Source organism: Ylistrum balloti, unplaced genomic scaffold, assembly GCF_031769215.1.
Source record: "Ylistrum balloti isolate Yb309-2 unplaced genomic scaffold, AGI_CSIRO_Ybal_v1 Utg369850, whole genome shotgun sequence".
Taxonomy (NCBI): Eukaryota; Metazoa; Mollusca; class Bivalvia; order Pectinida; family Pectinidae; genus Ylistrum; species Ylistrum balloti.
This window is the reverse complement of record NW_026782003.1, coordinates 4,272,709-4,296,394: the sequence shown is the minus strand read 5'-3', so window position 1 is coordinate 4,296,394 and position 23,686 is coordinate 4,272,709. Positions and strand designations below refer to the sequence as shown.

General features: G+C 34.9%; 1 protein-coding gene across 1 annotated transcript in view; it reads right to left on the bottom strand.

The window, feature by feature from the left end:
* LOC132545544 (muscle, skeletal receptor tyrosine protein kinase-like) overlaps positions 1 to 23,686 on the bottom strand; it is a 51,985-nt gene that overhangs the window by 8,623 nt on the left and 19,676 nt on the right. Inside the window, exons 3-6 of the mRNA XM_060209229.1 lie at positions 19,635 to 19,762; positions 18,870 to 19,080; positions 13,622 to 13,658; positions 2,656 to 2,916 (exon numbers count right to left, since the gene is read on the bottom strand). Coding sequence (XP_060065212.1) covers positions 2,656 to 2,916; positions 13,622 to 13,658; positions 18,870 to 19,080; positions 19,635 to 19,762 — 637 coding nt within the window. The remainder of the gene's footprint in view (positions 1 to 2,655; positions 2,917 to 13,621; positions 13,659 to 18,869; positions 19,081 to 19,634; positions 19,763 to 23,686) is intronic.

Below are 23,686 nucleotides of genomic sequence, written 5' to 3'. Positions count from 1 at the left end.
CTACTTCCCCTTTTCAAAGCTTGTGCTCCTTTAAGTCTGAAGATCCCTATCGGGATAAATCAACACTTTCATCCCTACCAGCTTTAATCACAGCACAAGTTTTTCGAAAACTTTCACAAAGATAATGTAATTTTGAGCAAGGTTCAAAACTTATCAAATTTCAAAACTCCCTTACTTAATGTATTTGATACTACAAGAGAGAACGGTGCAATAAAAATACATTTATTGAGAACCCAATGTCATCTAATTCCATGGCAACACATTTTAAAATTCATGGTTGCTTTTAAGTTTCGTTTTCATTGATTCCAAGTCAAAGAGATGCTATGCAGATAAAACACCTATCTGATAGAGACTGTCTAAAAACAGCTTGATCACCCTGTTTTCTTTTCTTCTTTTTGTTATGTTTACCATAAATCACAGCACAATTCACAGTGAGGGTATCACACTGATCTGTGTAGTAGGAAGGTCGTAATATGTCACAATGACCTAATGTGTTCTGTTGTATAAAAACATCGCTACCCTAGTGTGAAGCCATACCATACAAATTCTCTTAAAAAAATTTATTTACATAAAACCATGACAATACACAAGATAAAATGCAACATCACAAAATCATAACATTACCAAAATTATACGTCTCTTGTCCCAATATGACACAGATAATGACTACACAAGGAGGCTATTGTACAAGGGCAACATCACATGTTCCAGATTTAACATCAGAAATGGAACATAAAAACCAACATTATGGCCAGTAAGTTCTATACAGGTAGGAGAGTATTAACCATGATAAATGAGAAGAAAGTTGGTGTCTCATCCTGCTACACTCTGATGTACAAACACTGATATGTACAACAACCACTGGAGACATTTTTATGACCTGTTTTGAGAAATAAAAAGAATCGTTTGAATGATTCTACCAAATGGAACACGCACATAAAATCATTACAGCCCTTTGAAAGGACATGCAGGTTCAAGGATGAAAACAAGTTCAACAGAAATGATAAGTTTTCATGTCTAATTAAACTGTCTTGAAGCTGTCAACACTACAAATATGGAGCGTATTGGTGGTTTCTTTTGAAATCTAAGACCCACATCATTGACAAGAAAGCTGTTAAACACAAAACCCTACAGTATTTGTAGAAAAGTTATGATAACATCTTTGGCCTTCTAAATCTAGGGTAATTTTAACAGTATGTCAAACTACTAAGGGGGAGTTTTAAATCTTGAGAGTCTTGCTTTAATTAAGATCTATAGCCTTGAAAGATAAACTTGTTTGAAATTCACGGGAAACGCCCATGTGTTGTTTACCAGTATCTTTCTGGTGCATGTATACTATATTACATAACTATTTCCATATCATCTTGTTTTTACTGCATTCCTGGGAAATTTAAATGAACAAAAAAGATTTCTATAACAACAACAGACAGATAACCCTAATAATTTTGTTTCATACAGTATTTGCTTATTAATGCCTTTTTTTACCTTAAACAGAACAAATATGCAAGATCCAACACATCTCAGAGGGACAATGACTCAAAAGGTCTGATAAGGACAATGACTCAAAAGGTCTGATAAGGACAATGACTTAAATGGTCTGATTAGGACAATGACTTAAATGGTCTGATTAGGACAATGACTTAAATGGTCTGATTAGGAAAATGACTCAAAAGGTCTGATAAGGACAATGACTTGAAAATTCTGATTAGGACAATGACTTAAATGGTTGGTGAGGGGCAAAAGTCCAAAAGGTCTTGAAAGGATGATGGACCAATAGGTCTAAGAGGAAATGACAGAAGTCAGCTGTGAATCACAGTTTGTTTCGCGAATACAAGGAAGTACTTATGTCAATAAATTTGTACGGTCATTCCTTCAGACAAACAATGATATATCAAAGCTAAACCCAGCATGCTGAATCGTCAGACTGTATCACAGCTGCTCACCGATGTCTACTGGTAATATTAAGCAAGGAAAGATGTCATATTTCATCCCCAGTGTTGACATTTATTGTTGTTTAGTTGTAAGTGGTTATAAATCCAAGTGCATACTGAAAATGACAAGTTTTGACATCTGACCAATCACAACCTTTGTTGTACTGTGATCACTCATTGTTCATGTGGCCTTGTGTCATTAGACTTATCGTTATCAATCTTCATCATGCTTCTGTTGAATTCCTCAGATATTTGAAGCATGAATCAAATCCCTTGTAAAGCTCCCAGGTAGGTGGTGCTTTCTTTCTCTACATTATGATAAAGAATTAACAATGGTCATTGCATCAGCAATGGTCATCCATCACTCCTTACACTGACTGTCCAATCAAAAATTACTCTTCATATAAAACGAACCAATCGGAGGACACGCATACATAATTGTAACATGAAGAATCATCATACCAAAATATTTCTGTTCAGGAAAGTCTATTAATCTCAGACAGATCTGTTGAAAGGTGAGAGAAGAGACCTGCAGACAAGATAGCAATGCTAGCAAAACCCCAATGTGATAATTCCATTAAGATTAAAGAATTGAAATCTAGCGATTAATTGCAAGATTCACAGAGATTGGTCAAAACTGGAAGTAGATTTCCAAAAGGGCAACACCATGAAAAATATATCTGGTTAAAAAATTTGAGAGGTTGATAAATTAAAAAAACGTTACCTGCAAACTTTTTTAGGTGTTGGCACTTGTCCTGGTTCCTCTGCTTCAATGCACTCTGGGAAATGGTACTGACATAACATTTTCTGTGCTGCCTCATGACAGCGATTCTCTGTGGACGGGGCATGTGATGTGGTCAGATCATGGAGAAGTGTGTGTACCCGATCCTCCAGATCATGGATAGATTGCTTGATATAGACATGTCGCGATCCCAGGACAGCAGCACAGGCACTGCCATTGTAGGGTAGACATTGTGGAGTTTGACTGAAACACACAAACACAAATTTTCAAATTACTTCTTTTAATAAAATTTAAGTCTTTGTGGATGCAAAGTTAAATAAAATACGTCTTGTCACTTTATCTACCTGATACAAGAAGGAAATTTACCTACAGCTGTTAACTATTATGAATTATCTAAAGGTACTGTGTCAATAACGTTAGTGACATTAGCCTGTGTTACTGGTGACTTCACAAAATCAAATTAGGCCTCTAAGTAGCTTTGCACCTGTTACGTGCAGAAGTGTACATGGTCGATTTTCAACAGAATATTGTAGGTCAAGTTAGCACATTTTCTATATTAACACTTGATTATTGACTTCAAAGAAAAAATCTACATAATTGTAATTTTCAATAAATCTTAAATTGTCATATGTGACATTTACTTAAATTTTCTTGTGACATAAGTGATGTATCTGATATTAATTACGCCCATATGTTGTGTATCTGTCCGTAACAGGTCTGCGATATGTAACGATAAATAAAACGCTTTACAAAAGATAAGGAATATGTTAATGTACAAGTCTCTCAAGTGAGTGTAGGTGTCCTTAAATGTGTTTACACAGAATGATTTACACAAGATTTCAGTCATATCTTGCTAAGTTAACCCACATATTCAGATAAGAAAAATAAATGAACACACACATCTACATCAAAAAGAATATTTATAACGAGTGTGGCTGAATTTGCATAAAAAATCGTAAATCTTACTAATGAAGAAAACTTTAACATCCATAAACTTTCCCTTACATGTCCGTCATAATAACCTCACTATAATCAGCAGTTAATTACTGTTCTGCAACATATACAAAACTAATTCCCTTTGTTGTAGTAACTGTATATGTTTATATATATATGTTTATTTCCATTTGAAATGTTAAAACTTGAACTATGGGTATTCAATATTTATTGCCATTTAGGTGGAATTAACATTCATTTATCTGTTTATTATTGTTATATTTTGCATTTTTTAAGATAAGATTTAACAATAATATCTTAGTCAAGACAAGATGTAATAAAACAGTCTGAATTAAGACATGTTGTAATAATACAGTCTTAGTAAAAAAGTAAAATAAAGTAATAAAATGGTCTTTAGCTCATATATACTGCCATAAAATTGTCTTAACTAAGATATGCTGTGCTGATGTATGTTGTAATAATATAGTTTCAGTTCATTCATGTAAAATTGTCTTAGTTAAGATATGCTGTGCTGATATATGTTGTAATAATAGAGTTTCATTTCATTTATGTAATAATAAGTCTTGGCTGATGGATATAATAACACAATCTTAGTTGACGATACAATTTTAGCTGAAGGATATTATAATAAAATTTGAGGTGATATATATTACACTCAACAATTTTAAATGCAGATTTATTTGATATATTTTGCAATAATAGATTACTCATTTCCATATGTTATAATGTAACACAGCTGTGTAACTTGTTGCTCAATGTGTTAAATCAAAGCAAAAACATTGATCCGTAGATTTACACTTTAACCTTTGACCTTAAGGTTAGCAGTAATACAGACCTCCTAATGTTTTACATCTGTTCACAAGCAATGCACCTCAAGATTTATAGTAACCATGGTGATGAAGACAAATGTACTCTATTTTCATTGGAGGATTAAATTTTGACAAAGTTTCAAATCTACAGTGATAAATATGAATCTGTGCGGTATGTTATTACAGATCTGTCTGGAGATTGGAACATGTGGAAGAACACATGTGTGTCTTAATGCGCTATGATTAGTACATAAAAATTACTTCACCACAGATTTACATATCTTTATTAAGCACATCAATTTCCTTTCTGACACCAGCTTAAACCAAAGAAATTTCATAGGCCCGTAGATAACCATTTTACTTACTAAAAAACTAAGACCTATATGCTGATAAAAAAAAATCCATATTTAATATGCAAAAGTATACGTTTATTCAGAGATGAAATATTTGAGATTAAATCTAGTCAAAACTGCACCAACTTTCATCTAGAATTGGTATGTTCCTATCACAGATATTCTTTTGTATGATATTTATTTTTGTATCAACTTTAAAAATCTTGGAGCTTTAAGGGATATCTACACAGGATCAGAAGACCTGTTTATACTAAGTGATATATAAGTAGAGGGACTGCTGTGTGGCTTTCTGATCCTATCCCAGTCCTCAAACAGTCAGAACCAGGTCAAACACAACTTCAAAGCAAGGACGGGCTATTTCTGATAAGTCTGTAGGATATTTCTTGTCAGAAATCAAAGTTAGTAACAACTTGAAAGCAAACATGAAGACTACCCAATCAATAATGGCTTTCACAATCCCTTGTAATTTGATTTGGGTACTTTTGATATATTTATAAATAAAAAAATTCTTAACCTAAATTTAAAATAACGACCGACAAAAACCAGGAAGGCTGTATTAGAGTAACTTCCCCTTTGGTGAGGTGTTATATACCTGATCTAAGTCAATTTGAGTTGTAGTTGCTAGATACTGTGTGAAGAGATATTAGGTTTCTGCACCTCAAGTCTGCATCACTTGCAATTTACTCCGATACCAATCAACACTACAACAACACAATACACTTTACATATCTATACATGTATTAGTATTGTTATAGGAGGAATTTCACTGAATTTTTCATCTAAATTTCAGCAAAGATAGAAACTTCTACAAAACTTCACAACTCTGAACTAAAACTCGGTTCCCACTGCACCATTACATTATGCAGAGTATCACTCATGTCTTCATAAAAATAAAATGTTTACTCTGCACACTGGTATCACAGAGAGCAGATTTAGGAAAAGGGTATCTCATTCTTGTGCACAGCCACAGACCTAGCAAAAACCGGAGTAACTGCAGCTACCAGTCACTGGGTTTCCCAAAAACAAACATAAAACTGTGGTACCTTAATCATTATGCAAGCATCAAACTGTGGGTGACAAGAAACTCCTATAAATAAGACGTCTAAACCATTGTACAGTCACTGAGTACACACTACAAAAATTTATATACTAACTCATATAAAATGCAAATTTCCAAAAAACTTCCTTTGAGGTTTATTTCACAATCAAAATACCAACCAACAATTAATCCGATAATAACGTCTTTCACCCTACCACGTGGGAGGTTAATAGCACAGAATGAAGGATCATATAATCAAGTGTGGACCTCGATGTTGGTCCATAATAATCAGCGTCATGAATCAATTTGATGAGAAAAATGACCTGTAAAAATGTTTACTGCCTTGCTGTGTCTATCTAGTATAGCATTACAAAGCCAACAAATTTATAGACAATTTATACATTAACAAACAAGCATTAACAGTTTCATTGACATATAATTATGTAAATGCAAAAGCATTGTTGGACTTAATGAATCAGAAGTTATAAAGTCATAAAATTGAATGTTTAAGATTTACCCCCAAGGCTTCACCACAAAGTGAATAACCCACTCAAATGTGACACACAGCAACTCAACCTTCCTAAAAGTCAATATTTACACATGCATTATAATGTATATTGAATGTCAGTTATAAGAGAATGGCAATGAGTTCACTTTGGCATGCTTAAATAACAGTATAATTACTGCTTTGTGACCTGGCCTTTTTTTATAGTCTAAGGTCTAGAAAGTACTCTGTGACTCAACATTTTTCCATTGAAAACGCTAACTGGATTCCTGCAGATCAAATCTATACCTCCCACTAACTTGCTAAGAAAGCAACATGCTAATCATGTACGGTGAAAGACACCAGGCACATACACATGTGATGGAGTAAACATTTGTCTATTGAAAATTCATCAGAAAATCAGAATATAGACATCAGAGAATGGTCTGGGTTGGGGTTAGAAGTTTGTGATAGCAACCAGTACAGGGTATTTATACTGCAAAGTCAATGTTAATGGGTCAGTAGGGTTATTTATATGAAGGTTGTACCAGAATTGGCCTGACATGTGTTCTGATGCATTGTGTTGATTTGAATGGTCAGTTACAATTATATAAACAGGAAATCAAAAAGTGCATGCCTGACTTGTCTCAAATAAATTCATGAGAAAACATCGGTAAAATTAGAATATGCAACAGACAACACCCAAGTTTGTATTACAATTAACATACAAGTATGCATGGCAACACACAAGCATGCATGACAACACACAAGCATGCACGACAACACACAATATGCATGACAGCACACAAGCATGCATGACAACACACAAACATGCATGGCAACACACAAGCATGCATGACAACACACAAGCATGCACGACAACACACAAGCATGCATGACAACACACAAGCATGTATGACAACACACAAATATGCATGACAACACACAAGCATACATGGCAACACACAAACATGCATGACAACACACAAATATGCAAAACAACAAAGAAGCATGCACGACAACACACAAACAAGCATGACAACACACAAACAAGCATGACAACACACAAACATGCATGACAACACACAATATGCACAACAACAAACAAGTATGCATAACAACACAAAAACATGCATGACAACACACAAACATACATGACAACACACAAACAAGCATGACAACACTCAAACATGCATGACAACACACAAACAAGCATGACAACACTCAAACATGCATGACAACACACAATATGCACGACAACAAACAAGCATGCATGACAACACACAAATATGCATGACAACAAACAAGCATGCATGAAAACACACAAATAAGCATGACAACAAACAGATGATTTGGATCAAGGCAGTCAGCCATATACTTGTCAAGGTCATCCATACAAAATCTGTATCATTCTCTTTAAACCTCAAACCTCGGGCTAATGGAAAATTCGTCTGTAAAGAGCCGCCTTGAAAATGTCAGACAGGCAGAAGTAAAACCATGTCACCTATTCATTAGTAAATTATCTCCAACAAACAAAACAAAAAATATGAAGAACTGTATAAGTGTATGTAGATGAACATGTCTGTCAATCCCTGTTTGAATTTCAGTATGTCTCAACTTATTACAGTTATGTCCTTCTGACAAAAACCGCTGAACAAAGGAAACATATAATTATACAAAAATCCTGTTGTTTCCACGCACATGACTAATTATACCACCGATAAAAAGTAAATAGTTGGAAATAGAATTAAGATTTTTGGGAGCTGTTTGCATTGTTGTACTGTGGTCTTTTTACACTGAACAGAAAACCTAAGGCGTATCTGTTACAGCAGCTTCACCATGCCTGCTGACTGAATCCTGTCTGGTGACAAAGATCCAAAGACCGGACCAACATGGTAAATAACACATGTGTATCCTCCATTGGTATGTAATACTACACAATTTGTACAATGGCCTCATAGCCTCATAAAACTTGAATGTCTGTCTTCTCTTTGTGCTGACAACATAGTCTCAAGGTCATACATGTAGATGTTTGCAATGCTCAAGGTCATCAGAAGTATGCACTGGCAGATAAGATTGGCATATGTATGTAACTTTAATACACAGCAGTATTCTTTACTAGTAAATTGTCCGGAAGATGATTATCAACCTATTATATACTTTCTTGTGAAAAATCCACATTTCTTGTAAAACTTACGTAGATAAATGAAATAAAATAATTTTGTTGCCATGGAAACCAAATACTTATTCTGTGTATCAGCTATAACAAACACATCAAAGACAGATAGTTATATTTTTGCAAAAAAGTGCAATAACCATGTAAAATTGTTTTATTGGAATCTTGATTACAAACGCACATGCTCCAGTGTGAAACAGAAGCAGACCTTTGACTGCTCATGTATATCTGATTCTGAGAACCAGACAGGGACAAACAACAGTGGTACACTTTTTTACCAGACTAGACTGACTGTATAACACAAGATTACTGTGGACTGCACAGTTGTCCACAAAAAAAAAAAAAAAGATTTCTCTGTTTTCTGCATGTTTACAAGTTTAATTTGCGACTTGAAATATGTCTGTACATGATCGCCTAGCATACATCCTGTTTAATCTCCTAAAAGCATGGCTCACTGCACCATGACTGTATTAATCCCCAAATCACAACACTAATGATACAATTAAGTGACTCTCTGATTTACAAGGCTATCGTATAAAAGTTCTAACTAGCTGTGTGATTGGTGTGTTTATCACGTTCATTTAGAAATGATTTAAACGGATCCTGCTTCCACTCTGCCGTCTGTGTTGTTTCCATTAATTGATAAAATGTTCTGACATTATCTGTAACAACAGGATACATTAGTCATAACTTTGAAAATGCAACTTTTTTTTTGTCAGAGCATGGGATATTTTATCTGAAGGAACTAGATTTAAAAACGGTATTGGCATGCTCATCTGATGGTTGTGATAGCACACCTTCTATTCTCCCAGATATCAGTTTTAAAGAGGTATTTTTTGAAAGATTTTTTGTATACAGCTCTAATATGATGTTGCAGCACTCAACCTGAATTTGTCCAAACCTATACACTTGAAATCTATCAAGAGTAAACAGTTTTAGGCCTAAATTTTCAAATGAAATGAAGCCAACTGGTTCTCAACCGATTCTAAATGTGTACGCATTTTGCTGGTCACACCTGTTAAAATCCAGAACTATTGCATTCTACTTTTAAAACATGCCGTTTAGTCTGGGTTATAATCCCATCTGTTTCCTAAAGTTTGTTATAAATTCAACTCAGTGGCCAAATGTTCCCAATCAGCCTGTAACCGCCTCCCCCTCGTCAGTCAGCACGTGTGCAGGTCTGAAGGCATGTTGTAGACAGCCATCAGGTACTTTGTACCAAGTGTACATGTTAAGATGGTGAAGTGTCTTATTACGTTTAATTAAGTGACTCTTCTCATTAACAAAGTGATATGTTTCTGGATGTTTTTCTACATCTTTACACTATTTTGGCTTCTCTGACCCAGGTCCAAAACAAGATCAAATGTGAACCAGGTATATCATGTGACAGCACAGAAAAAGACCAGGTGACACCTCAGAAAAAGACCTAGTGACAGCTTCAGAGGTGATTATGTGACAGCACAGAAAGAGACCAGGTGACAACTCAGAAAAAGACCTACTGACAGTTTCAGAGGTGATCATGTGACAGCACAGAAAAAGACCAGGTGACAACTCAGAAAATGACTTAATGACAGCTACAGAGGTGATCATGTGACAGCACTGGAGCTACAGATGATCATGTGACAGCACAGAAAAAGACCAGGTGACAACTCAGAAAATGACTTAATAACAGCTACAGAGGTGATCATGTGACAGCACAGGAGCTGGATGATCATGTGACATTACAGGAGGTGATCACAAGACAGTGAACTTTGTAGTGAAATCAGACTATTTCTACATTAGCGTTGCCTTACATTTATTTCCTTTGAAGTCACTAAGAAACATTTCTGTAGTATGCTAATGAACAATTTTTTGTACATTATGGTGATACATACATCTTCAAAGAAAACACAAACAAGCTATATATATACAAATACTGCTCATTAAAACACCATCTATTCTAACAAAAGGGTAGTTATTCCAAATACAATTTATAACTTTCCTATATATATTCTGTCCATTTTACGCTACAGATATGCTTTTACTAGAATTTCTCAAAAAAACCTTCTTGCCTTGTACAATATTAACCTGACACATGACTAAGGTTTACCAATGGATAATATATGTATGGTGAGGCTTATTTTCGTGTGTTGTTATCCAAAGAAAAAATTAGAAGTTACATCATACATGATTGTGTCCCTATCAGAATGAAATGGCTCTTCGCTAGCAATGGTGCTTAAGACATTTCTGTGATATCCCTGTGAAACACGCCTACATAACACCACAGGGATGCTGCCAATTTTTCCCCTGTCTTTTGGTGCATGACAAACTTGCACACGCTGCATGCTAAGAAGCCTTGACGATGGGGATGCATTATTATTGTTGACTGTCACTACATCGTCTAAAGTACATTTTATTATGGTTACCAAGGCTACATTGGTTTACTATCACCATTATTATGGTTACCAAGGCTACATTGTTTTACTATCACCTCAAAACTATACTACTCCTGCACAACAAATTATTGTCCGATAAAACATGTCGAATACCTTGAATGAATCTGTCCTTAGATGACACCTAAAACTTATTCAGGTATTCCCCCAATCATACATATTGATATTTAGAACTGCTTTCATGTAAATTTTAATTTTCTGAAGAAAAGGATAAATGTTATTAATCTATTTCATTTATCAATTAGTAAGTAATGTATGAAATTGACATACTTACTTTTTACTTACTTTTAAAGTCTGGTTCTTTCAGTATTTTTATTATTCTGCTCTTATTAAGAATAACATTACTGTCCTTTGAAGATGCCTGTCTCTGTGATAGATCACTCGAACGGTCAACACTGAATTAGCCCCAGAGAGTTTAAAGTATCATTTTGTTTCCCTAGTAAATGGCACTCTTGGTTCTAGAAACCCTAAACCCCTAACAAATGGACATGTAATTAGCTCCCTCTTTTTCCGCTCAAGAAACAATATATAAGTTGATGAGAGAACTGGTAAAACCAACTACTTGAACATATTTACTTTAGCTCTATTCTATGTTTTAAAGAGATGTCAAACATGACAAAAAACAAGACTGGTATATATCTCTAGTTTCTCAAGGGAGACTGGACCAATCCTAGTTTAAGTGTGAAAGGTCCAGGCAACCGTGACTTTCCCACGAAAACCCTCCTCTGATAGTGTTAAGGGATGCACACTACATGTGTAAGGAGACGGAGGAGATGTATATCTACTCCAGGGTCTTACTAAGTATTACAACCCAAACCTGATGGCCATCAAATGAGAAAAAACGCATTAAAGTTAATTACAAAATTCCATCTGTTTTTTTTCCCCTGAATTCCATATCAATTCACTATATTGTTCAGCATTCTGTAACAAGTAATAATTGGTTTGAAATAGTCACTTCATCATTTAACAAGAAATAAATGTTAATACTAGGATATAAACACGATCAGCCTATCACCTTGTAAGTCTGGGTGTGGGATCAATTGTCACAGACCTGTTAAAGCGACATAAATCTACCAAAAAGCTGTTTTTATTGATCTGTATCACAAATTCCGCAAAGATTTGCCCTCTTTGAGTACTTACAAACAAATTCTTCACCTAACACACAATATCTAAAATCAAAGCCCTTCACAGAACCTACAGCACCTAATCTTGAATTAATGTCCATTCATTACAACATATTTATGTTTCTTGATATTTCAAAATGTCATCATAAATTTCAAAGAGATTGAGATGAGATCTTGTTTTTAAAGGTTACAATCATGATCAATCATGAGCTGCTCACAGTGGGGTGTATAAAAGATAAATTACCTATAAATCATGTAAAGGTACAGTACCATGAACGTGAACTGTAAGAAAAGTGCGGTTCACGAACACGTGAATGTCAAACATCAGGAAAATTGGTTTTACACATTCGTGAATATCAAACATTTGGAAAGGAGGTTTTACTGACCCTTAAATTTCAACTTCTCAGAAAAGTAGAGTTTACAGACCCGTGAATGTCACACATTTGGAAAGTAGGTTTTACAGATTTGTGAATATCAAACATTAGGAATGGAGGTTTTACCAACCTATGAATTTCAAGCATCAGAAAAGTAGGGTTTACAAACCCGTGAATGTCACACATTAGAAAAGTAGGGTTTACAGACCCGTGAATTTCAATCATTAGGAAGGAAGGGTCCATAGAACCATGAATGTTGAATATCACAATTTGTAGGGTTTATAGACCCATGAACCTAAAATGTCTAAAATGTCAGAAATGTCACATTTACAGACACTTAAATGTGAACTATCATAAAAGCTGAGGTTACTGCTGGCCTGTATGTTAACCTTGAAGAAAAAAGGGTTTATAGGCTTATGAATGTCAACAAGACCAAAGTATGGTTTTGATTTAGTCTTTTATAGTACAACATAGCATTACAACGCTTATAGAGGCGCCACTATTAATAAAACTTGTATAAATGTAGCACCTCACCAATTATTACATAATTGAAGTACGAATGCTGATTTCTGTTAAACAAAGCTAGTAATAGGATCATAAAGTTATGCGAAGGTCACGAAAATACCTCTTCAATTTAATAATTTGGCTTGATCTAAAAGATATGTGAAAACTTATTGCCATGGTGATTGAAGGAGTTTCTACTCTACTCTGTATTGTTAAACTGTGTCTATGATTTATGGAAAAGTGTATTCATTTTATAAAACTAAATTTGTAAAAGTTCTATTACTGTATTTGCAAAAAACATCTTGAGTTTATCAAAATTTGATTTAAAATTTTTAATCTTTAATTTTTGACTAAAATGTTACAGTGCACTTAATTATTATAGCATTATTCAACTGTATGTATTAAAAAACTTTTCAGATTGAAATCTGAAAGTTCTCTATTTTTGTCTCAAAATGATCTGTTTTAAATAGCTCTACCATTCACCAATATTCTTCTCTTTACACCAGCAAGACTAAGAGACGACACTGTTAATATATCTGAACCAATCATGTCAGTTTATTTCATGAATCAACTGTGTATGTTTGTAAGTTAGTAAAACGTCACTTACCTTGTAATATTATGGAATGCTCTAGATCAAAAGAAGGGATGATCTAATGAAAAAGAATGGGGGTTTGAAATTAAATATAAAAAGGTACTCACCCTTCCGGTGGCTTGGCCGTTCCAGCATTGCCTTCTCCTGAAGTAGAAGAGATAAATTCCAGGATAAGAAAGATCACAAAGCAGGTCTCAACAAGCCTTTTACTTCTCCGTGAAATATTGGGGTTTGGTGCCAGGAAATGATAAGCCTTTTTCACCTTCATGATGATTGACTAAATACACTCTCTGAATCAATTTTTCTCTTTGTGCTGTCTACCGATTAGCACATGAAGTTATAACACTGTTTCATTTAGTCCAAACACTCTCTCTTACATCAGCTGTTAAAGATTAGTCCACAAGTCTACAGAGAAATACTTTTATATCCTAAGGAACAAGTGTTTTAGAACCTAAGTGGTGCCAGCCCTGTAGACACAGGTTGTCCTTTGGTGCTGTCTGCTGTAACTTCACTCCTGACTGCACATGGATGCGATCACAATGAGCTCTCACATTCAAAACCAGTCTCTAATTCTTTTCTCCGAGACTTCAGATGTTGAGTTTCTTTTAGATGAAAATTCTTTTGAAAATTCCTGTGATACGTTTCTGAATTTTCTCTACACAGACAGTTTCACTCTGCAGTGAAACTTGTCAAATCAAAAACCATGCCTTACAGAGTTTCAGGGCCACACCACCAGTGTAGATTCTCTATAGCAAATCCTCCAACACAATTCTCCAAAAATCTGATTGTGAATGATAATGTGAAACCCAGTTCAATATTTATACAGAATTTAGAGAAAATTTGATTTGCACTGTAACTGTGTGCGCTATGTTGACATTGTTAATACTGTGTACATACAGAATGAGAAGCAGAGATACAGCTGCCAAGCCACTACATATCCTCTGCGGTAACAGCAGGTTGGCTGTCTCAAACCAAATGAAAACTTCTGTCGTGAAAAAACCGCTCTCTCGCAGCTGTCACGGAATGCACTGAACCTAACTGTATTTGTTTTATCTTAATTGAGAAGTGGTATTTAAATCCAAAATTTTTTTCACCAAGTCTCAGAGCAGTGTCTCCCCAATATGCCACAAGGTCTGCTCTCCTATCCCACTTGCTATGCTGCTAGAGATGTTTCATTTGTGGTAAATACTCAACTCTTTATCTGCTCCTCTCAGCCAGTCATTAGTAGCCTGCTAATCTCCCCAAAGTTTCATCAAAAATTTGATATCTGACCTATATCTCTATTTCCTGGGCTGAGTAAACCATGGAGCTACACTTAGCCTCAAAGTCTCTCAAGAAAAATAAACATCGCACATGTCATCTGTATCTATGTGAGCTGCTGAGGCAATACTGATAATATCAGCTTCATCTTTCCAGGGGATTTTAGAGTTACTTCTCCTACAAAATCTGCTATGTATTCAGGCTCAAGCACAGCAGGGCATCAAAAAATTATATCCTTCACAAATATCTATATATTTCTATTCCAAACCCACTTCAATGTGATTCATGCTAAAATACATGTGGGAAATACCAGGAAGGTTATCACCAATAATCAGTAAATATACATCCCCCTCTTCCAAGAGGAAATAACGGCTGATAAACGCTGTAAATATCGCTCCTATCCCATCTAGTGAATGAATGGAGTTCCTTATTTTCCCACTTATGTGTTTATCAATAGTACAGAAATTGTTTTTTTATCTGATGCACTTGAAGCAAATGTAACCATTTTTAACTTAAAACAAGACTGTTACTGTATTGGTGTACAAAGTTAATTCTTTTAAGGGAAATTTTCAAATCTGTCACTTTTTTTCAATGTATTTTAAGTAACATAAAAAATTTTTCTTTGTACTGACCCTAACTAGTAACTCCTCATTGTACAGACAAACAAATTTGTAGAGACAAAACTAAAAGTTCTGTATCCCTCTAGTAACAAGTGCTAGTGACAAGATATCATAAATCCTTAGTGACAAAGTTCTGTATCCCTCTAGTAACCAGTGCTGATGGCAAGATATGATAAATCCTTAGTGACAAAGTTCTGTATCCCTCTAGTAACCAGTGCTGATGGCAAGATATGATAAATCCTTAGTGACAAAGTTCTGTATCCCTCTTGTGACCAGTGCTGGTGACAAGATATCATAAATACTTTGTGACAAAGTTCCGTATGTTTGGGAGCTTCCTGTTCAGTCTTTGTGCGATATCACTTGATTGAATAAAAATATCCAACGGTAAAACCATATGTTATACCAACAGTATTCACACACAAGTAATACGTCAGAGTTTAATCCCTTTAGATTTCTTCACCCAGAATTTCTCAGTATATATCATCTGTCTACTTCTACGTAATTCCAGCATCTGTACACAGTCACTTGTTGAGATGGCCAATAGACAATCTGATGTATTATGAGATCACCAATTTACGTAAGTATTACTCAAACACAGAGAACATGCAACAGCTTTTCATCCTACAGACGTATAAACAAAACCTAACCAGTTCACGACCTTTAGAAGTAATTATCTGTGAGAGAAAAACACTATCTCTCCTCATTTAGTCAGCACACTGTACAATACTCAAAATGGCCACACTGTTCCCAGCATGAACATACATGAGGTGTTAAGTCAAAATAAGTCCTAGTTAGGCTTGAGTCATAACGTTATTTATTTATTCCACACACCAGTAATGTCCTTGGGGTATGTTTTTCATTTTAAATCAAACGGTCAATGTTTAAATGCCCTTATGTATTAAGCCAATGGTCAAGATCAGGAAATGCAGGGGCCAGAGGGGATCTAGAATTTTATACATAAGCTAGGTCAATCTTAAGTGAATAGTCAGATATTAAAATATTGTTAAGTTTTAGAACTGACATGATAATTTTCGATAGATTATATCACTACAAATTCGGTGCCGTAGACATGGAGTTTAATGAAAATTTGTCGAACCTTCATGGATCCTGTACTGGAGCCCCAAGTAAGAATTGTACTGTTATGTATTATGTGACTTGTTTGTTGTAGTTCTTTTAAACTATTTACAAACCTTAAACAATTTAAACCTTTACTTCAACATAAGAACTACTTTGAAAACATCAGAACTACATGTGTTTCATTCCTGTTCTTTCAAACCCTGTTTAAGCAACATGGTACTCTGTGAAATCTATTGAAATCCACAGGCATCTTAAGAGTTCTATCTCTGTATAACATGGTATCAAGTGCTTTGTATTTTGTCAACCTTTCGGTTTTCCCTACCTGTTCAAAAATTTAATGTGCACAACAAGGAACATGATGAAACTTGAATGTGAAATTTTGGTAAGATTTTCTGAGAAATAGCAATCACAATCTTTAAACTACCATTTTGCTTTTTTCAAATCTAGTTTCAAAACTTAAAGGGTAAAAAGATTATTTCTCAACAATTTTGACAAAATATTTGTACTTGATCAACAAGGGATGAAAAAGGACCAATATCTGAATTTAATGAAGCTAGATCACTTTTTAACTCAGGTAGCAAAGACAATGTTATGTGGCTGGAAATCCCTCACACTGGTTGTGCTTGATTGACCCAAGGAAATCCAAATTATACCACGGAAACCAATTTTCTACTTAAGAGTAACACTAATCCGTACCACTGACCCAGGGCCCTGAAAAGTGATCCAAAGTGAGCCATTTTTGTAAGGAAGCATTGTATGAGGTTTGCATTTGATTGGCCTAAGCATACTTGATTTATCACAGTGAAACAAATTTTTCTATTTATAGTAACAGTGACCTTGACCTTTGACCTTCAAAACTGTAAAGCAATCTCAAGCAAACATTTTCAGTTAGGAAGTACTTATGAAGTTTGGGTTAGATTGGCCAAAGCCAACTGTAGTTTTCACATTGAAACTGATTTTTTATTTATAGCAACAGACCTTGACCTTTAACATTGGGAGATGAAAAGCTATGTACCCAAAGCCAGCACTTCCTCATGTACTACCTCACCAAATGAAGATTGAAAGGCTATGTCAATACTAGTTTCATCCTTCAGATTTTACCTTTGATCACAACCGCATTGTTATGGTCATATGACCAGGTAATACAAGTATGTATCAAAACAGAATTAAGTATTAGTGGCTTGCTGTGTTTCATCTGGGAGAGGGATGGATGGGGGCCTTCAAGTTGTGGGGAGTTTGCAAGAAGGTGGAGTGTACCACACCTACATACAGAGAACAGACAACAGAGAGAAATATTCATTATTATATATGGGTATCACACTAGAGCACTACCTTGAACACTTCCTATACAACATATCGCTGAAATATTACTGTATACATTTGATGTTGACAGTACAAACAGGCCAGAGAAAAATTCCTTGGCCAGTTAACTGTGACTACATTATACAGAAATTAAACACAGCTATGCCGGGGGCTCTGAACACTAGTGTTATCCACCGTGTAATGGCCAGTCAAATGGGACCCAATCATCAGTATACAGCATTTTAAATACCTGGAATTCTTGTGATATTTGCATTATTTATTTTTTATACAATCCTCTTTACACATCAATTTAACCCTGATAACAGTATGGTACTGTGCCTTTTATTGCCTGTTATCTCTAAAATTCCTTCCAATACGATTTTCAGTTTATAGGGGTCTGATGTCAGTGATAACATTATGATACACATGTAGGCTATATATAAATATTTATGATTGACATGCCGTATATGCTGAGAAAGTGACCCGGCCCTGACCTTTTTTAACGCCACTACATACCTGTCCCCAGGTAAAGTCAGGTAACATGACCAGACAATCGGTGCATGTTACACCTATAATAGTTTAGATAAATTACATAACTGTTTATCATAAATATTTGAATACATTACATAAACACCAGTTTTTTTTCTGTTTGTTTACAGATACCTAATTCTCTAAAATACTATAAAGAAGACACATAAATCATATTATAATATTGCTAACAAGGCTTTGAACATGTAATTCATATTGTAAATGCTCTTAAATACATTTCTATTAAGGACGTCTGGACAGGAAGTCAGTCACTATATTGTACAGGTACAAAGGATCTCGGTCATGTTTTTATTGCAGATGTTTCTGTATACATTCTGTCTCAGTCTGACGAATGACAGCATAAATTATTTTAGATTTGCATGATAATTTTGATAAATGGTTTATCACTCGTATATCCTAAATCTGATACCATGGGCTAACATTTCTGAAATTACATTTATGTAAAAATATCTGAAAATCTCTTTTTTTAAAGAAAACTTGAGAGGAAACGAAAACAAACTTGATCACTAATTAAATGTTTTTATTTTAACAAATCTATCACACTTACCATTATTCACAGGGATAGGAACAACCCTAGCTTCTCTGTGAATTGGAAATGGACGGCCCTTTGGTGTGTTAACTGCTGTACAGTTATATATGGCCTCCTCTGTGACATTTCCTATCCAGAGTCGAGACAGTTCTGTTTCAGTGCCAGAAAACTCTACTGAGGCTGTTGCTTTGTAAGTGATTTCCATCCCCCTTGGGTACGGCTTATGTAACTGAAATATTTAAATACGATTCAAATTATCTATCATACTTAATCTTTATAAAATTAATTTACGATTTGGAATTATATTAATTTAAACAATAATATGTAATTATGATAACTTTATATATATATATATATATATGTGCTTTTACAGTTGGAATGGTGTTTAAAATTTAGACACATCAATTGAACATTTAAAAAAAAGATTTTCAGTGTTTACAAAATAAAAAAAAAGACAAAATTCATGAAATCATATCAGTCACTATGAACATCTTAACATTCCCGTGTTGTGATTAAGTAGATTTTACTGAGTTTATGTGCACCTGATACACAGCTCTAGATGAAGGGATAATAAGATGTTTACAACAGACACATCAGATAACACCTGTTTATATAAACTCTTCAAAGGCTGTGCAAGACTTTTTATTATAAGGGAGATAACTCTTATTCAATGTGGGTGGTTCAGTTGATGCAATAAATATGAAATATGATTTTCTATGATCAAAGCAATGCAAAATATCATTAAAGATCTTAAATCATATTCCGATTAGAAATTGTTGTTACCCAGATTCCATTTTTGAACCATTTAATGGTTGGTTTCGGTACACCAGTCACAATGCATGTCAACTCCACAGCTACTCCAAATTTGACATGGCGGTCATGTGGTCCTTTTTCTATGAACCGAGCAGGTACTGAAAGTATAAAATCAGAGGTGTGGTTACACTCATCAAAAGGTAAACTTACAGTATAAGGTGTGAATATATTTAAAGTATAGTTACATTTTAAATGAAAGACGCTTCAAGTGTGTTGTAATTAAGTTTGGTGACCATCAATATCTCCAGAGTGAGCCATGTAAGTTATAAATGGATTTCCTATACTGAAGCTGCTGACCTTCATGGAATCATGAATCATATGTCACTTCCCTTGTTCTTGTCATTTTTATAGGTATATTGCTGTATGAGATCTGAAATATCTTTCTCATTTGTAATGATAAATTGCTTATTCAAACTGTTTTTGAAAGACATTCTTCTCTCGTTTTTACAGGTAAACTGCTAGATGAATTTGCTATCTCAGGTACATATTTTACAAGTATCTTGTGATGATCCGTCTGACACACGTTCCTGTTTTGTAAGTAAAGTATACTGTGTTATCAGCTGTAACACTGCAGTTTATCATAAGAGATGGAATTTTATTTGTGCAGATGTTTATCTAATTTTGCTAAAATATTAATATATATATACATGTAAGTGTTATTAAAGTAGACATTTCAGTCACAGTGCCCTGCATCTCAGCCCAGTCATCTCGTTATACACCCCACTCCTAAAAGATGAACCCATGTGGTTCTGATGATCAGAACAGCACAGTATTCACTGTATTATGTTACCCTATCACATAATGCTACAATGTTTTATGTTACCCTATCATATAATGCTACAATGTTTTATGTTACCCTACCAAATTATGCTATATTGTTTTACGTCACCCTATAAAATAATGCTACATTGTGGTATGTTGCCCTTTCAAATAATGCTACATTGTGGTATGTTGCCCTTTCAAATAATGCTATTGTGGTATGTTACCCTATCAAATAATGCTTCATTGTTTTCCGTCACCCAAACAAATAATTCTACATCGTATTATGTTACCCTATCAAACAAAGTACTTTATAAGTAACAGTATGTATATGTTAAACAGCTACCAGGAAGTTCACACGAACCAAGATATGTTGACAATAATGCCCTGGCTCATATATATATATAATATATATAATAAGTGTACTTTTAATTTATCTTTTGTTTAGGTGTTTTATAAGTAAAGAACAAATTCAAAACAACAATTTAATTTTTTAAAAAGAGGAGCTGTGATGTTTGTTATCCCATCTACATATGTTTATGTAATTATATAATTCTAAGTATAAACACACTTAAAACATTAACATGTTTGTACATAGTTTTGGCCTTAGGTAACACCTTACATGTATATGTACTAGGGTCAGAGAACCAAACAGCTGGAATATTGATGTTAGATGAGAAACACAGTACAAATTTACCCCTTTGAAGGTGTTTACTGCTAATAATTCAACTGAGCATTGAGATCTGTGATCCAGCAATGCTTGTTTATCAGGTGAGATGCTACTGATGATGGGACGATTACATTAGCCTCCTATTATGCTAAGAAGGCGAGTTATGTATTGAGGTATTCTATGGTAGAAAACACTTGGATAATATATAGCATATTACAAGCTGGAAAGTACAGTATTGAGGATAGGGAAATTTATCTCTGTCTAGCACCACAACAGAAATCAAGAAGCTCTGTCATAAAATATGATAATATCTCTGGTCTGGTCCCCCTAAATGTAATATCTATCACCCCAAATATGTCTGGTCCCCCTAAATGTAATATCTATCACACCAAATATGTCTGGTCCCCCTAAATGTAATATCTATCACACCAAATATGTCTGGTCCCCCTAAATGTAATATCTATCACACCAAATATGTCTGGTCCCCCTAAATGTAATATCTATCACACCAAATATGTCTGGTCCCCCTAAATGTAATATCTATCACACCAAATATGTCTGGTCCCCCTAAATGTAATATCTGTCGCACCAAATATGTCTGGTCCCCCTAAATGTAATCTGTTACACCAAATATGTCTGGTCCCCCTAAATGTAATATCTATCACACCAGATATGTCTGGTCCCCCTAAATGTAATATCTGTCGCACCAAATATGTCTGGTCCCCCTAAATATAATCTGTTACACCAAATATGTCTGGTCTCCCTAGATGTAATATCTATCACACCAAATATGTCTGGTCCCCCTAAATGTAATATCTATCACACCAGATATGTCTGGTCCCCCTAAATGTAATCTGTTACACCAAATATGTCTGGTCCCCCTAAATGTAATATCTATCACACCAAATATGTCTGGTCCCCCTAAATGTAATATCTATCACACCAAATATGTCTGGTCCCCCTAAATGTAATATCTATCACACCAAATATGTCTGGTCCCCCTAAATGTAATATCTGTCGCACCAAATATGTCTGGTCCCCCTAAATGTAATATCTATCACACCAGATATGTCTGGTCCCCCTAAATGTAATCTGTTACACCAAATATGTCTGGTCCCCCTAAATGTAATATCTATCACACCAGATATGTCTGGTCCCCCTAAATGTAATCTGTTACACCAAATATGTCTGGTCCCCCTAAATGTAATATCTATCACACCAGATATGTCTGGTCCCCCTAAATGTAATCTGTTACACCAAATATGTCTGGTCCCCCTAAATGTAATCTGTTACACCAAATATGTCTGGTCCCCCTAAATGTAATATCTATCACACCAGATATGTCTGGTCCCCCTAAATGTAATATCTGTCGCACCAAATATGTCTGGTCCCCCTAAATGTAATATCTATCACACCAGATATGTCTGGTCCCCCTAAATGTAATCTGTTACACCAAATATGTCTGGTCCCCCTAAATGTAATATCTATCACACCAGATATGTCTGGTCCCCCTAAATGTAATCTGTTACACCAAATATGTCTGGTCCCCCTAAATGTAATATCTATCACACCAGATATGTCTGGTCCCCCTAAATGTAATCTGTTACACCAAATATGTCTGGTCCCCCTAAATGTAATATCTATCACACCAAATATGTCTGGTCCCCCTAAATGTAATATCTATCACACCAGATATGTCTGGTCCCCCTAAATGTAATATCTGTCGCACCAAATATGTCTGGTCCCCCTAAATGTAATATCTATCACACCAAATATGTCTGGTCCCCCTAAATGTAATATCTGTCGCACCAAATATGTCTGGTCCCCCTAAATGTAATATCTGTCGCACCAAACATGTCTGGTCCCCCTAAATGTAATATCTATCACACCAGATAATGTGAGAGCTGCCTATTTGTATGGCTTAGCATATAAAATTGTCTGGCCATTTTTGTCAACACTTATCCATATATGGACATGGCCCACTAATTTGTTTAACACAAGCCCTACAGATGGCAAGATTATCCAGTAAAATGACTCCATCATCACACGGATAGATGTAAACTTTAAACACCCATAAAACTCAAGAGAAAATTAAGTGCACGCTACTCCTGCCCGTGTTGACACAATGTACCACAAAAATTTCTTCCCTGTTAAAACTCCCACCTGCAAAGATCAAACTAACAATTATATTAGAAATCTGAACATAAAGTGTAGGATACAATGGGTAGGAAACAAGAGCAATCATATCAATACCCATTTAGGTAAATATAATGTAAGTTTTTGTGGACCCATGTAAAGTATGTCCTTCATCACCGTATAAGTTTCTTTATCCACAACGACACAACACACTTCATTTGTGCAACGAAATGAAAAGTCCCGTCTAATCATCACTTTTATTATTCTATGGATGATTAACACCTACAAAGAATACAGGAATGACGTCAGTTGTCAATTTATTTTCTAAACTCCATAGAGAAGGAAATCTAATATAAGCCAGCTTTGTGGTAGAAAATGGCTATACATAGTCGAAACTTTGACATTCAACTTTGAATGCTTTGTCAGATAACTTGAGAGCTACTGCATATTGCATAAA